The sequence below is a fragment of the Sciurus vulgaris genome (assembly GCF_902686455.1).
Source record: "Sciurus vulgaris genome assembly, chromosome: 9".
Taxonomy (NCBI): Eukaryota; Metazoa; Chordata; class Mammalia; order Rodentia; family Sciuridae; genus Sciurus; species Sciurus vulgaris.
In genome coordinates this window covers 46,471,648-46,487,281 of record NC_136469.1, presented here as the reverse complement: position 1 = coordinate 46,487,281, position 15,634 = coordinate 46,471,648, and the positions used below count along the sequence as shown (strand labels likewise).

Below are 15,634 nucleotides of genomic sequence, written 5' to 3'. Positions count from 1 at the left end.
ACATATAAATATATACATCAAACAAGGGTCATTTAAATGATGATTCTTGCCCAGGGCAAGTCACTTACCTGGCATCAGCTTCACTGTAATATTCTCTCGCCACTATGTCTTCAAACAATTCACCTCCAGTAACTCTGGGGAGACAAATAAAATCAACACTTCTTTTAAAGAAAGAAAAAAAATTAGATATCAGTAGATCTGCAACTAATATTCATACTAAACATTTTTCTTGAATTACTTTTTAAATTATCAAAACAAGGTATTTTGAAACATTATGATATTTACTTTCCCTAACAGGCATATCTCTTTAACTTAAACATTTCATATTTTCTATTCGTTTTTGTATCCCTAGATTCTGAGGTCACAATTTTTCTGTATGCCATAAATACATTCAGCAAATATCTTTTACAGAAAATGGTTTCCACTGAAGTTTTTATTTTGGGTCTCTGTATATATTAACAGAATTCTAACAAAATGTATGGCATAGTTTAAGAATCTTCTGAACAAAAACCATGGTTTTGATGCTGTCATTGTGTGTCATTAAACATGTACACTTTTCTCCATGTACACACATGGAAATACACATTCTTCTCACAAAAGTGGAATAATGTAATATTTATAAATAAACTAATTTGTTTTTCACATTATATTAAACCAAGAGCACTTTCATATCAGAAGCATTCTTTTCCTGTTTAAAATAACAGCACCAAAATGAGTTAAGTGTATGTGCGTGTATGCACACACATATTTACATATTTTAGGGTATTTCTAGAAGAAAATTTCTTACAAGTAAAATTTCGGGGTCAAAGAGTGTCAACATTTAAAAATTTTATTAGGATGACATGACAAATTGCTGTCCAAAATGCCTGTATGCCCAAGACTGAAGATGCCCATAGGCCCAAATCATTTAATATTTTTATTAATAAGTAAAATAATATTTTCTAAATGTTAAAAGTGTTATGTCATATTAGTATGAAGGTCTTTACTATTAATTAGGTGGACCGTTTTAACGTGTATTTATGAGCTTTTTTTTTTCTTCTGCTATGATTTTGCTTGATTTTAAAAGGCAATTTCAGCTTTGGAGTTTAACCCTATAATATCTTATAATACCTAATACTGCTGAGCACTTACAATGTGTCATGCAGTGTACGAAGCATTATGTTAACTCATGAATCCTCACAATTGCCCTCTTACGTAATTTTTAATTTGTTCTTTTTAGATAAATGTGACAGTAGAACCTCTAAGGTAATTTTACCATTAGCTCAGTTTATTGCTGAGAAACGAAGGCCCAAAGAATTTCTGTACCTTCTCCAGGATTACCCAGGTTTATGTGGCACAGGCAAGCCATCCGCTGCACAGTGCAGCCTTTCCAGTAATGACATTGCCAATCTTTCTAGATGTTTAGAAGGCGTAAATCTTTTGGAAAAGCAACCTGTGGATGTTTAAAGCTTTGGGTATGATCTACAGAGTGTGACTCTAAGATGATTTTTCTCTTTGTTCTCATTTGCCTTTCTGCTTTATTAGATACTAAGACATCATCAAATAATAGCATATTTCTGAGATTTCTGGTTATTATTCTCTCCTCTATTTTAATCTTTTTCCTAAAGGAAAAGACAGGATAGTAAAAACCACAAATCTGTCTGCATGTTCATGCAACTTTCTTCCATCCCCATTGCATTCTGCAAACCTCAAGTAGGTGTCAATATTTTCAATTCTATTATTTTACAAATAAAATGTGTACCTAAAATGATCATCCAAAAGTTCACGTAGGCTTGTTCTGAAAGTCATGATACATGTAATTTTATTTATTAGCACAGCTATTTTCCTTAGTTAGAATCTATAATAATAATCATTCACAAATGTGCCTTAGATAAATGATAAAACAAAATACTTAAATAGCCAGAAAGTATGTCCAACAAATCCATATTGTCCCTATAATGATGATAAAAGTTTTGTGGGATTTCTTCCTTTAACTATGACTAACATTAATATGATATAGATATATATATATATATATATGCATACTGATATACTATACTCATATATATCTTTGTTTCTGATCACATGTACCTATTAAACCTGTATACATTACAATTTTAAGTAGTTAAAAAATTGTTCAATGATATTAAGAAGTCTAGGGGCTAGAGGCATAGGTCAATGGTAGAATACATGCTTACCAGCCATGAAGCCTGGGGTTCAATTCCTCTCACAAAAGCACAAAAAAATTCAAAAAGTTTATTTATTTTTATTAATGTAATTATTGTTACTTATAGTAGTTTTTTAACCATATTATTTCTACCATGAGAACTGTCAGATCCTGAATACTAAAATCTTGACTAACGGCTTTGTTATGTTACTCCTTAACCTAGCACTAGCACATATTGGCTCAATTAATGACTGTTGGAGTAATAATCAAATCAATTAACTGAGTTTGGAAATCGTGCTAACATTCCATTTACTATATGTAAGGACTTCACATGAGCTTAAAAGGAAGAAAAATCATATATACATTTAAAGTTTAACCATCTATAGCAACAGGTTTTATTTCTTAAGGAGTCTATATTAGAAGAAGAATACTAAAATCAGGGGAACTAATTGTCTGGTTAACTTTCAATGAACAGCCCTAAACATAGTTTAAGAGTGTTTTTTGTTTGTTTTGTTTGTTTGGTGCTGGGGATTAAATCCAGGACCACTTGCACAAGAAGCATCTAATCTACCACTGAGCAAAATTATGAGTCTTCTTTTAATGTTGAGTTTTAGATTATATAGTTAACTGTCTCTGACACTATTCTTCCCCATCTTCTAGCTTTCATTCTTCCTACTTTTTAAAAATATCATGAAACCATGTTATTACTTATGCAACATGTATGATAAATGTCTGAGAAGGAAAAAGTGGTAGTTATAATAGAACTCACTGCCCTAAAGAGGAATTATTGAATTTCCTATATTTAATATAATATTTCTGCACTCACATTATGGTTTAATGGAGCACAAAATTAAGCAGTAGTTATTACAGAGTTTGGAAAAAATTTTAGCGAGCTATGTGAAATTTCAGTTAATGCCATAAGTTAAATCAGTCCCATGAATAAACTGCTAGATTAATTAACTAATTAGAGATTTGTGAATAAATTGCTGGCATTCTTCTATGATATGAAGCATATCAATTATGTATTTGAAACATTTATTACCATTTATGAATCTCTAAAACATTAGGGCTTATGGAGGAAAAAGAGGATAATCTAGTACAGTGAAAATATGAGACTTCAGCTATCAAAAAGATAAATATTTTTGTTGTTATTTTTGTTATATATTAGAATTTTGATTCACATTATATTACCCTACAGAATGATTTGTCCTATTGTTTGTAATTTTCTATATGTTTGTGATTTACATCAGAAAAGATCAAAAGTAGCTTCATCTTGAATGAAACATTTGCAAAAGTTCACAAATAATACAACTTTCAAGGGATGGCATTAGGAGATGGGGCCTGTGGGAGGTGATTAGGTCATGAGGGTACAGCCTGCATGAATGGGATTAGAGCTCTTTTTAAAAAATATATATATATTTATTTACTTTTTTTTTTCAGACTGCATTTTGATTCATTGTACACAAGTGGGGTACATCATTTCGTTTCTATGGTTGTGCACCATATAAATTCATACCACTCATGTAATCATGCATGTACATAGGGTAATGATGTCTGTCTCATTCCACCATTTTTCATAATCCCCCTCCCTCTCATGTCCTTCTACATAATCTAAAGTTCCTCCATTCTTCTCTCACCCCCCCACCCCTCCACCCCCATTATATATTATCATCCACTTATCAGGGAAAACATTCAGCCTTTGGTTTTTCGGGATTGGCTTATTTCACTTAGCATGGTATTCTCCAATTCTATTCATTTATTTGCAAATGCCATAATATTATTCTTCTTTATGGCTGAATAATATTCCATTGTGTATATATTTCACAGTTTCTTTATCCATTCATCTGCTGAAGGGCATCTAGGTTGGTCCCACAATCTAGCTATTGTGAATTGAGCTGCTATAAACATTGATGTGGCTACATTACTGTAGTATACTAATTTTAAGTCCTTTGAGTATAAACCGAGGAGTGGGATAACTGGGTCAAAAGGTGGGTCCATTCCAAGTTTTCTGAGGAATCTCCACACTGCTTTCCAGAGTGGCTGCACCAATTTGTAACCAGTAATGTAAAAGTGTGCCCTTTTCCCCACATCCATGCCAACATCTATTATTGCTTGTGTTCTTCATAACAGCCATTCTAATTGGAGTAAGATAAAATCTTAGAGTTGATTTAATTTGCATTTCTCTAATTACTAGAGATGTTGAACACTTTTTCATATATTTATCAATCACCTGTATATCTTCTTCTGTAAAGTGTCTGCCCATTTCCTTAGCCTATTCATTGACTGGGTTCTTTGTATTTTTGGTGTAAATTTCTTTAAAGGAGTGCTGCTCTCCTCCTTCTTCCACGTGGGGATACAATGAGAAGTCAGCAGCATGGAAACCAGAAGACAGCCCTCACCAGATCCAAACCATGCTGACACCCTGGTCTCGGACTTCCAGCCTCTAGGACTGTGAAGCAGACTAAGATGATTTGCTAAGCCCAAGTGCTGTCCTATGTGCTCTGCAAGTAGCAAGGCAACAATCCTCTGAGGTAGAATCTAGTGGTATTCCCACGTTATGCATGAGACTAAAGTAATGGAGATGAGGATTAGTCCCAAGAACACACTACCAAAGAAAGAAAAGTGGCTTGCTTTTTCTTGTCTGTGTTGGTTTTCATACTTTGTGCCCTGGACAGAATTAGGAGAGAAGAGGGTAAGTCAGAGGTCTCTGCACAGTCCCGAAGATCATGTGTAAAGACCAGGAGAATGCTGACATTAAGGAATTCCCACTCATAAACTCTTTAATCCCTCTGATTAAAGGGAGATGGGTTCGACCACTGACGAGGACTGGAGAGCAGTCATTGGTCAGAGTGAAGCTGATCAAGGTTCACTCCATGGAGCTGTCCCCTGCACAGCAAGACTGTCAGTCAGCTCCAGGCCCCAAGCTAGGTGCCAGCACCACTAACTTGTCAGTGTGGTAACCAGTGTGCCAATCCCACCCATTTCAACTCACCTCAAGGTCCCCTAGGCATCCCTTAAGAACCACTGAGCTAAGGGATCAGACTATGGGGACGCAATGGAAAATGTAGGTCTCTTTAGCACCACGTTCCAAGATACAAAGTCAATCAAGCCGACTACTGGTATAAGGACCTTTCAGGCAGAGCACTTGAATGATGAGATACTGAATCTTCAGCACCTTACACAGTACCTGGCACTCACAAGTAGCTTAACAGAATGTTTGTTGAGTGAGTAAATGATTGAAAATTAAGTGGGTGAATGAAACTATAGGCATCAATTCATGATTTTAGGGTTTTACCTATGCTTGAGCTAGAATCTGAAGATGTAAAGGGTTAACACCTTTCACATTATCTATTCATCTGAACTAAACCCTGCTGATTTTCTCTCCAAAATGCAACTCAACTCAAGGCTTCTATCTCCACTACAATGTCACCAGCCCAAGTCATCACTGTGTGTCACCTGCACACTGCAATTGTCTCCTAATTGACCCTATTTCCTTTTTTGTCCTACTGCTGTCAGTTCTCCACACAGCAGCTTTAATATACATCAAATTTTGTCATATGTCAGCATGAAGGTCCTTGATAGCTATCTACTGATGTTCTAGGCAAATACCTTATATGACCTTCACATAGCTGCCCAATTTATACTTTGCCTATCTTTACTCTCATTGATGACCTGCTCTGTTGTGCTTTAGCCATGATGGCCTTCCTCCAATCCTTCAAGTCCACTGAGCTACTTCCTGCTCAACTCTCTCCCAGGACATTCCCAACTTGTCTACCTTTACTATTTGTTGAGTAAAATCATCAAAACTTATCTTAAATTTTATATTCTCAGACTTCTACCCATCTAAATTATCTCTCCCCCCTTGAATACTGAGTTATTCTTCATAATACCACCATCACTACTATGTATTTGTATATTCAAGTGTTCAACATTTGTCTCTTCACCAGTATGGCTCTGCAAAGATAGAATCAGTTCCTACTCTTTCACTATAAAATAACTAGTATTGAGTTCAGTGCTTGTAACAAAGCAGGTCCTTATTAAATGTTTATTGAGCAGAAGATCCCAGGGAGCCAAATATGTTGGATGATGAGATGTGAATGCTCTAATGTTATTACTGACATTGGACCACTTTCCATTAAATTTAAAACTCTTTTTTATTTGTTCTTTTTAGATATACATGACAGTAGAGAGTATTTTGACACATTGTACATACTGGCATATCACTTATTCTAATTGGGATACCATTCATGTGGTTGTACATGTTGTTGAGATTCACTGTGGTATATTCATATATGAACATAGGAAAATTATGTCTGATTTGTTCCACTGTCTTTCCTATTCTTTTACCCATTCCCTTCCCTTATTCCCCTTTGTCTAATCCAGTGAACTGCTATTCTCTGTCCCCCTTATTGTGTGCTAGCATCCACATATCAGAGAGAACATTTGGCCTTTGGTTTTGGGGGATTGGTTTATTTCACTTAACATGATTTCACTTAACATCCTGCTTCTCACAGAAGCAGCTCCTCCTGGTCCCCTTTTTACCTGTACAACTATAAATAAAAGACAGGTGGACTCTTCTATCAGTAGAGTGAGACTGATATGGTTCAGTCAGTCATCCCTCTGCTTCAAAGGATAATTGTCTCCTATCGTTTTCCTAATAAATAAGTTTCTTAGTGATTAATTCATAGCCAGTCCATTTCTTCAACAGAAACACTTTCCCTCATCCATGTTGGATGTGGAAGAAACTCGATAGCACACATTTGAATTAGAGATTGAGAGAGGAAAAGTATAATACATAATGTTGGAAAGACAATTAGCTATGTTCGTATTTCATTTATTGAAGAACAGAACCCACATCTCTCTTAGTATAATTGAATGCACGGAGTAAGAATATTTGTATGTCCAACTTCCCTATGAAGTTTTCATTATGCTTATTTCGTGTGTTTATAGATTTCAAAGTTTGCAGTGAATAATCAGAGTTTCAAGATGAGTCAAGCAGTGTCACCCTGCTGGAGGCAGAATAAGGTGTACCGTCTTGTGCAATTGATGATGCAACAGCAGGTGTGGGGGTTCGACACCAACTGGGTATGGAGGGATTCAAAACACAACTCTCCTATGTTTCTCATGTCTTATTTAGCTAAGATCAATTCCATATGTAAGACATATTCTATCTGAATACCTAGTTTTTGATGACTCCTCTGAAGTCGTAGATTATCTGAGGGAGTCTAGAAATATTTTTAATATAATTTCTATGTTGGATGACAGAAGTCATAAAGGACAAAGAGCTATTTTAATACTTGTGTCCAAGATGTTTCTTAATGATTGAGATAGGGAGATAAGTTGAGTCCTACTAAGAATTACAATGGAGATGACAAAATTAAGAGAATTGGAATTGTTCATTAAAAACTTGATTTAGGCCAGAACAGGCAACAGTGTATTCATGGGCACTTCCCACCTGAGGGTCATGAAGTGGAGTGGGGAAGGCGGTGGGCTGATAAGACCCTAAATCCTTTCAAAGAGCACTAACATTGCTCCTGTTTTTCTACCTAATCTCTGATTCTTGCCTCTATTCCTTTAATATCATTTCACCTTCTCTCATCTTATTCTAATTTATTCCTGATCACTTTTTTCCTCCCTTAGTTCTACAACTGTACTTTACAATTCCATTCTCATTTCATCTATCTTTTGTAAGCACAGGTAAAATACATGAACTATAAAACATTCACATTCTTAGCTGGGCACAGTTGCAAATGCCTGTAATCCCAAGCAGCTCAACAGGCAGGGGCAGGAGGATTTCGAGTTCAAAGTCAGCCTTAGCAATTTAAAGAGTCTCTATGTAGCTCTGTGAGACTCTCTCTCTATATATATGTAGACAGATAGATAGATGAAGGGCTGGGGATATGGCTAAGTGGTTAAGTGCCCTAAGTTCAATCCATGGTTTAAAAAAATTCACATTCTTAAATTGTTTTTCCAATTCTACAACAATAAAAAAAAGAGAAAGCAAGAATGAAAATAGGCCTCTTAACCATAATAAAGGGTATATGGAATACAGCAAAAGCACTTGGGATGTGTTATTTTTGTTCTGTTCATACTAACAGAGTTTCTTAAGTAGGCAAATTAGTCATTGAGTTTCTTATATTTTTTGTTGTTTTAATAAGATATCTTAGTGGATGTCTGATTAACTACTCAGACAATGTTTTTTAAAGGCATACATATCAAAATAAATGTTTCCTAGGAGCTAGAGGTGCAGCTCAGGGGTAGAACATTGGTCTAGCGTGCCTGAGGCCCTAGGCTTGATCCCCAGTACTGCAAGAAACAAAACAAAAATGAATGCCTCTTTAAGGCAAATGATAGCAGTGATGGCATTATAAAAATTGATATAAATCAAAACCACAATGAGGTACTGCCACATACCCATCAGGATAGTCATAATTAATGAAAGTGTTGATGAAAATGTGGAGAAATTGAAATTTTTGTACACAGTTGGTAGGAATGAAAAATGATACAGCACCATAGAATAAAGAGTGATTTTTCAAAAAATTAAAAGTAGAATTACCATACTATCCAGCAATTCTACTTCCGGTTATATGCCCCAAAGAATTGAAAGTCAGGTCTCAAAGAAATATTTATACATCTAAGTTCAAAAGCAACATTATTCATAATAGGTACAATAATCCAAGTGCTCATAAACAGATGAATTGATAAGCAAAATGAATAGATAAGCAAAATACAGGGGAATACTATTCAGCCTTAACACAAGGAATTCTAACACATGCTACAACATGAATAAGCCTTAAGAAGATTATGCTAAGTGAAATACGCCAGTAACAATGACAACAACAAAAACGAATAATGATTTTACTTATATGAGGTATCTAGAACGTTCAAATCATAAGGACAGAATGTAGAACGGTGGTCATTAGGGATTGGAAGAATAGGAAATAGGGAGTCACTGCTTAACGGGTATAGAGCGACAGCTTTGTGAGATGCAAAGAGCTATGAAGTTGGGTGGTATTTGTACAACCATGTGAATGTCCTTAATGCCAGTGGACTGTACACTTAAAAATGGTTAAGATAGTAAATTTTATGTGTATTTTACTGTAATAAAAACAAAATAAAAACAAAGCCAAATGCTTGATAATAGTAATGATAACATGATAGTGAAAAAAGTACAGTGTATAATCCAATAAGCTCTAAATAAACACTGCTGCCCCTATTTCTTTGTGGGTCCCAGAAGGTTTTAGGAAATTATCCATATCATAAACTTGAATTCTAAAAAACTAGTTATTATGTAGTGAAGAACTCTGAACTAGCCAGTTGTTAATCTTGATTTGTTCCCCCCATTTTTCCATTTTTACTTTTAGGCAGCAGGTTCAAGGAGAGAATGAAGCAAACATTCTAATTTGATATTAGATAATTGTATGAGGTCAGGTCAGGTCAAGATTTTTCTGTGCTATATTTTGCTTAATCATTTTGCTTATTAAGATGTAAAGGGAAAAAACAACATTTCTGCTCATTCACTAGAAAAGGGTTGTCAAATATATGTACTATAAGGGAAGGCTCTAATCCATCCTTATTATGCTCTCTAAGCAAAAGATCATTCCAGGAACCATTTCTTATAGTACAGAAACACCAAACAGGTTAACAGTGGTTCTGTCCACATTTGACAGCATTCCATAGATAACTCATTCTCATTATTCCCTATTCACCAAGATATAAGTAGCACGACCCTAGAATCTTCTCGGAGATTCAAGGATACTCACCGAAGCAGCCGAAGTGCTCTTACCCTGGGAATACCAAATTTGAAAGTAAATTGTGAGGTGTGAGCCATTCATAGGATCCTTCTTATTCATAGGATCCTGTCTTTAAGGAAATCTTAACGTAGAACTTAAGGCTGTGTAAGATGTTTTGGAGAACAGCTCTCAATAGTAGAATACTTTTCTTTTTTTTGACTTGGGGTGGTCTAATCCAAGTGGTCAGATTACCTCTTCAGGAACCCATGATGTCATCATACAGTTTTGCAGTGGTTCTACTTTTAGCTCACCAAAATCCTGCTGGGCATATATACATATAAGAATGAATGAACTGATACAATAATGCACTCAATTCTTTTGAGGAAGACACAAGTCAATATCAGAATACTTGTGCATATATAAAACAAATTAAAAAAAAAATTGAAAATGACTGATAATTCTTCCAGATAAATTGTTGTGAATACCCTGTTGAGGCACTGGGCTTCCCTGCCAGGCATGGGCACAGATCTCTCAGTTGTTCAGTCCCTAGTGTTGAAGCTGAGTCCAGACCCAAAAGGGCAAAACACTCTTTCTGAGGTGAGAAATCTGGCTGAAGAGGCTTGGCTACAGTCTAGACTCAAAGTTAGACAACAATACTGTCTCAGGAAGAAGTGAAACCAAAGGAGACATAACATACTCAGGTAACTTGCAATGCAGATAAACCACATGGACAAATCCAATCTTCATAATCATTTGACTTTATGTTTCATCTATACAAACTAACTGCATATGCTAGTCACAGTTTTAAAAGTTAATTTTTATGTATTTATAGAAAGTTTTTAAATTTCAAAATAACTGCCAGGCATGATGGAACTTATTTGTAATCCCAGTGACTCTGGAGTCTGAGGCAGGAGATTTCAAGTTCAAAGCCAGGCTTGGCAACTTAGCGAGGTCCTGTCTCAAAATGAAATATAAAAAGGACTGGAGATGTGGCTCAGAGGTTAAGTGTCCCTGGGTTCAATCCCGGGTACCAAAATATATGAATTAATAAATTAATTTTGGAGTAACTGATCTTTACTTATGGTCACAATATTTCTAGTAGTTTGCAACCATACACAAACACACACGTGTATAGATTTTGTGGACAGACACTTAAATTAATCTTATAAGATAGTTTTTTTTTTTTTTTTCCAGTACTGAGGATTCAACCCAGGAGCGCTTTATCACTGAACTACATTCCCAGCTGTTTTTAATTTTTACTGTGAGACAGGGTCTTGCTAAGTTACCCAGGCTGGCCTTGAACTTGAGATCCTCTTGCCTCAGTCTCTCAAGCAGCCGGGATTGCATGTGTGCACCACCAGGCCTGGCAAAGATAGTAATGTTGATGTAACAGGGAGATTTCTAACTTACATTATGCAACTCAATAAGATGCCTTACCTATCCTCTGTTGTGCATGAAAGAAAAATGAAATAAAAGGTAGCAAACACTGTTTATGGATTTACATATATTATAGATATTCTAAAGAGTCACAAAAACATTAACAAAATTTATTTTTTAAAAAAGTAGAAAAATCTACCTAATTAAAAACAATTTGAGTACTGTGGAAAAATTATTAACTATTAGAATGCAGTAAATCAATCAGAAGTACTACTATGTAAAAGATAAATTCAGTCTTGATATCTATTATTTCTTGTCATTCACTTAATTGTTTCAAAAAATATAATATGGGCATGATTTATTTTTATTTATCTGCTTGTTAAAATCTTGTCATTTAAACATTTTCTTATATTATCACATTTTTGGCTCATATTATGATTGGGTAATTCTCAGGGAAAATAATCACTTTTTAGTAAATATATACCATTAGCCCACTGGTAATTGTTATTAACTGATTATCATCACTTCATAAACTACATATCATTAATCTTTTACATGTAGCAAACCAGCCTAGGAATCCTACGAGGCTTGCTGTATCTTCCTGTGTAAGAAAGTTTTCACTTTGACTGAAAATAGCACTGTAGCTTAATTTTGTTTCATTAGCTAATTGGGTTGAAGTAATTTCTGCATCTCGGTAATTCATCTAAAACTTGGCTTTGGTCATTAGAGAAATAAGCATTTGTTTAGCCACCAAACGTATTAATCATGCTATGAAGGCAGTACAACCTTCAGAAATGAGGAGTGAATTTGTGCCCCAAAGTTGATTCTCTAATAGACAAGACTCTAGAAATAATTTTGCAAAAAGGGGTAATGGGTGAGTAAAAATCCTGATTTCTAGATTTAACCCTATACAGCTGCAGGTTTTCCATGCTCTGGAACCATGGGATTTTCCAAGATGTTAGGCAAGAGGAAGTTATTCTATTTATCAACCTTGAATATCCCTTAGACCAATCTACCCCCTGCTGGAGAGGACATACTGTAATTACTACTCATTTGATTGTGTGGATGTTTACAAAGGAAGGGCCTAAGCTACATGTGACTACAGGTTATTTAAACAGGGCTAGTTGTTTGAGAAGTTGGGGATACCAGGATATCCCTAACTAACCAATAAGTTCAATAAGTTCTCCTGTTGGAGACTCATTCATTCTTATAGCTTTTTTTTTTTTTTTAATAATACAAATAACTTCAAGGGGAGTTAAGCTCACCACCTGTATGTCAGTGTCATTTATATGCCAACTCTACAAATGCTACTGAACTATATCTCTAATACGTATGAGGTTTGCATATCCTAACAGATTAGAATATAAAGAATTGAGCTGTAAGTTCAGTTATTAAGCACGTGGTCTGGTGGAGAAAACAGATACACAAATCAAAGATTATGTTTCTGGGGAATCTGCATTAAAGTATACTTCTATTTATAAAGGTAGAATCCTTAAGGCCTGGAAATCCTAGATAAGGCAATCATCCCATTTACAGAGGAAGTATGTACAACTCTAAGTCTCACTCAATATGCTTTTCTTTTTGGCATGATGAAAGAGATAAATTTGCCCAAATGGAACATACGTAGACTGACTGTGTGAACTCACTGATGGGAAAGCAGTGGCACCCATACTGGACCAATGCACCAATTGACGCCCAATGCCAGCCAGTAAGCTGAGAGTCCTCTCACATTTTGTTACTTGATGAAGAATCCTTCCTACTTCCTCCATTTTCCACGCCTCACAGAGGGCTCCAGAACACTGCAGTCTAGATTCTGGAAGTCATACTGTACAAAGAACAAGCAAACACCCAGGAGGAAATGATGAATTTACAATAGTTTGCCATGACAGGGCAAATAATGAATTATTTCTGGGAGGTGAGAGCCACCTTCACAGAGAAGGTGCTATTATACAAGGACTTATATACTTGAGGAAGAAATGTAAAACAGGAACACTCAGGCAGAAACAGGAGTTTAGCTGAAGAGAGAAGGGAGAAATGGAATGAAAGGTTGAGAAGTAGAATCTCAATCTCTCTTATTTGGTCTGCAACTTTTCTTCCATTCTTTGCATAGATCCTCTGAATATGCCTTAATGCTAAAGTGACTTCCAGAAACTACTTTTTCCCCAGTGCACTCAGTAGTCTACCTTCTACCAACGTTTTGATGGTATACTTTCACGCTAGAAACTAGTAGGAAGCTCATTTCTAGCATCACAACATTTTCCCATGTATCTGAATAGATAGAGGCTTACGTTAATCAATTCGTTTTTGTTTTGTTTTTTTAAATGCAGCGTTAATTTGCACATGGTGTAACAGAAACAGTAATTCCTGAAGGGATGTCTAGGGTAGTAATCACATTTCTTTTAAATATCAAGAATTATTACTAGTTTTATGTTCAATCTTTTGATCAAGTCAATAGCAAACAGTGACTTAGTAATTGTTTCTAGGTTTAGCATGTATTTTCACAAATTCCCATGCTTCAGCTTAAGTATTCTGTTGTCACTACACTATATAATGACAACAGATTTCTTATCTTTTACTGGCTATAGTTGAGGATACTAAATATTACTGAATGGCCCATTGTGTGTGTGTGTGTGTGTGTGTGTGTGTGTGTGCATACACATACATAAGGATACACATCCACTTAATTAGGAAAAAAATAGCCCCATTTGCTCAGGTAATTTCATGACTGTTACTGGATACAAAATGTTCAATGAATTTCAAAATAAGCATCACAGTAAAGCTGCATCACTTCAGGTTAACTGGAAAAGAGAAGGCTAGTCTGCATAGCCATATTTCTGAATTAAGAAATATTTTTCTAGGGAAATGAAGGTTAAATTTTCTTTTAAATAAAAGGTAATAGAACTTTCTTCACCTCCTTTATAAAATTAGAAATTCTACCCAAGCTCCATTAAGCAACAACTAAGCATCCACATGTTATATGCAGATTATTGTTCAGGATGTATTTGGAATCTTATTTATACTCATTTTTTAGCATTTTGCTATCTAGAATAGAAAGATTTATGAGAACTTAGATCATTCTAGTTGGTGCCTTTAAAAAATTATTTATGTAAGTTTGTATGTTACTTATACTATATTACCTTCTATAAGATATCTGAGACCACTTACCTGTCAAATAATTTATCAAATTTCCTCACCTTAACTTCAAATTCATATTTTTATTCAGGCTATATAATATGAGCAACAAATTTATCTTAGTTGCTATGTACAAACATCTATACCACTTTGGATTGTCTCTATCTTTTATAATTATAATAGCTTTGGTAAGAAAAAATGTATCTGAATTTAATAATTAATTTTTTCATAGAATCAAAAATATGTATGGTTATCTGTTATGTGCAAGCCACATGGTATTTGGCAACTTACTTACTAAACATTGGTTTGGGCATTTGGTCCAATAATTTTCTTTAAAATAGATTATTAGGTTCTCAAAAATAGAAGACAATTTAATAATTAATTACCACAGAACTACAAATTCTTAATTTCAAGTTAATAGTACCTTTGTTACTATTCAACAGTATGACATCATCTTTAGCCATGGATTTAAAAACAAAATACTCTCTTACAGTCAGATTAAACAAAATATTTATAGGCATCATTACTGACAGTAATTCATCCCTGGAATACAAATCTTAAGTTCCTACAGTGGGAATGAGACTGTGCATGATGTCAGTGGAAAATAAGAACAGTTACTCTGGACCTAGTTGTTTAAGGTCTACTGTGTGGCTTTTTCTCTCACTGAGAATTTGAGGAAGGGGGTGCTGCAGAGATAATGACCATTGTGTAGGACCCTAAAAAGGAAAGCCTCAACTGTATTGGTGGTTGCCTCATCTCCAATTCTGAGTGTTGGCTTGACAGATTTTACACTGATGGAGGTACTATCCTACAGATCCTTCATGTTGTACAAGGAAAGGAGATTCTCTTGGGGGTACTTTTTGGGATCAAATGGGAGAAGAGGTGACAGCAAATTCCACGTGAGTTGATTACCAGGAACATGATTCAAGTTAGGAGTATATTTCTACTCAACTCTTTTTAGAGAACAATGAAAATAAGCAACTTTAGCACAGTCATATGACCTTGAAATATACTCAAAATTAAGATATATTTTCTTAAGCAAATTTTAATATCAGTATTCCTTGGGAAAAAAGGGATAGAAGAATTTAGTGAAAATATTTCAGACTGTGAAGTCATTAAAGGAAGTCAACATAGAACTGAAAAATTCCATAAGTCAATCTAAGAAAAAGATACATCTCATGCAGGAAAGTTTCTTTTAAACTCCCACTTGTATCTGCTTTGCCACTTATACAGTATTTCCTATATT

General features: G+C 35.0%; 1 protein-coding gene across 16 annotated transcripts in view; it reads right to left on the bottom strand.

The window, feature by feature from the left end:
• CAMK2D (calcium/calmodulin dependent protein kinase II delta) overlaps positions 1 to 15,634 on the bottom strand; it is a 338,382-nt gene that overhangs the window by 82,836 nt on the left and 239,912 nt on the right. For all 16 annotated transcript variants that reach the window (XM_079154639.1, XM_079154649.1, XM_079154647.1 and 13 more), the window contains exon 5: positions 69 to 134. In XM_079154639.1, coding sequence (XP_079010765.1) covers positions 69 to 134 — 66 coding nt within the window. The remainder of the gene's footprint in view (positions 1 to 68; positions 135 to 15,634) is intronic.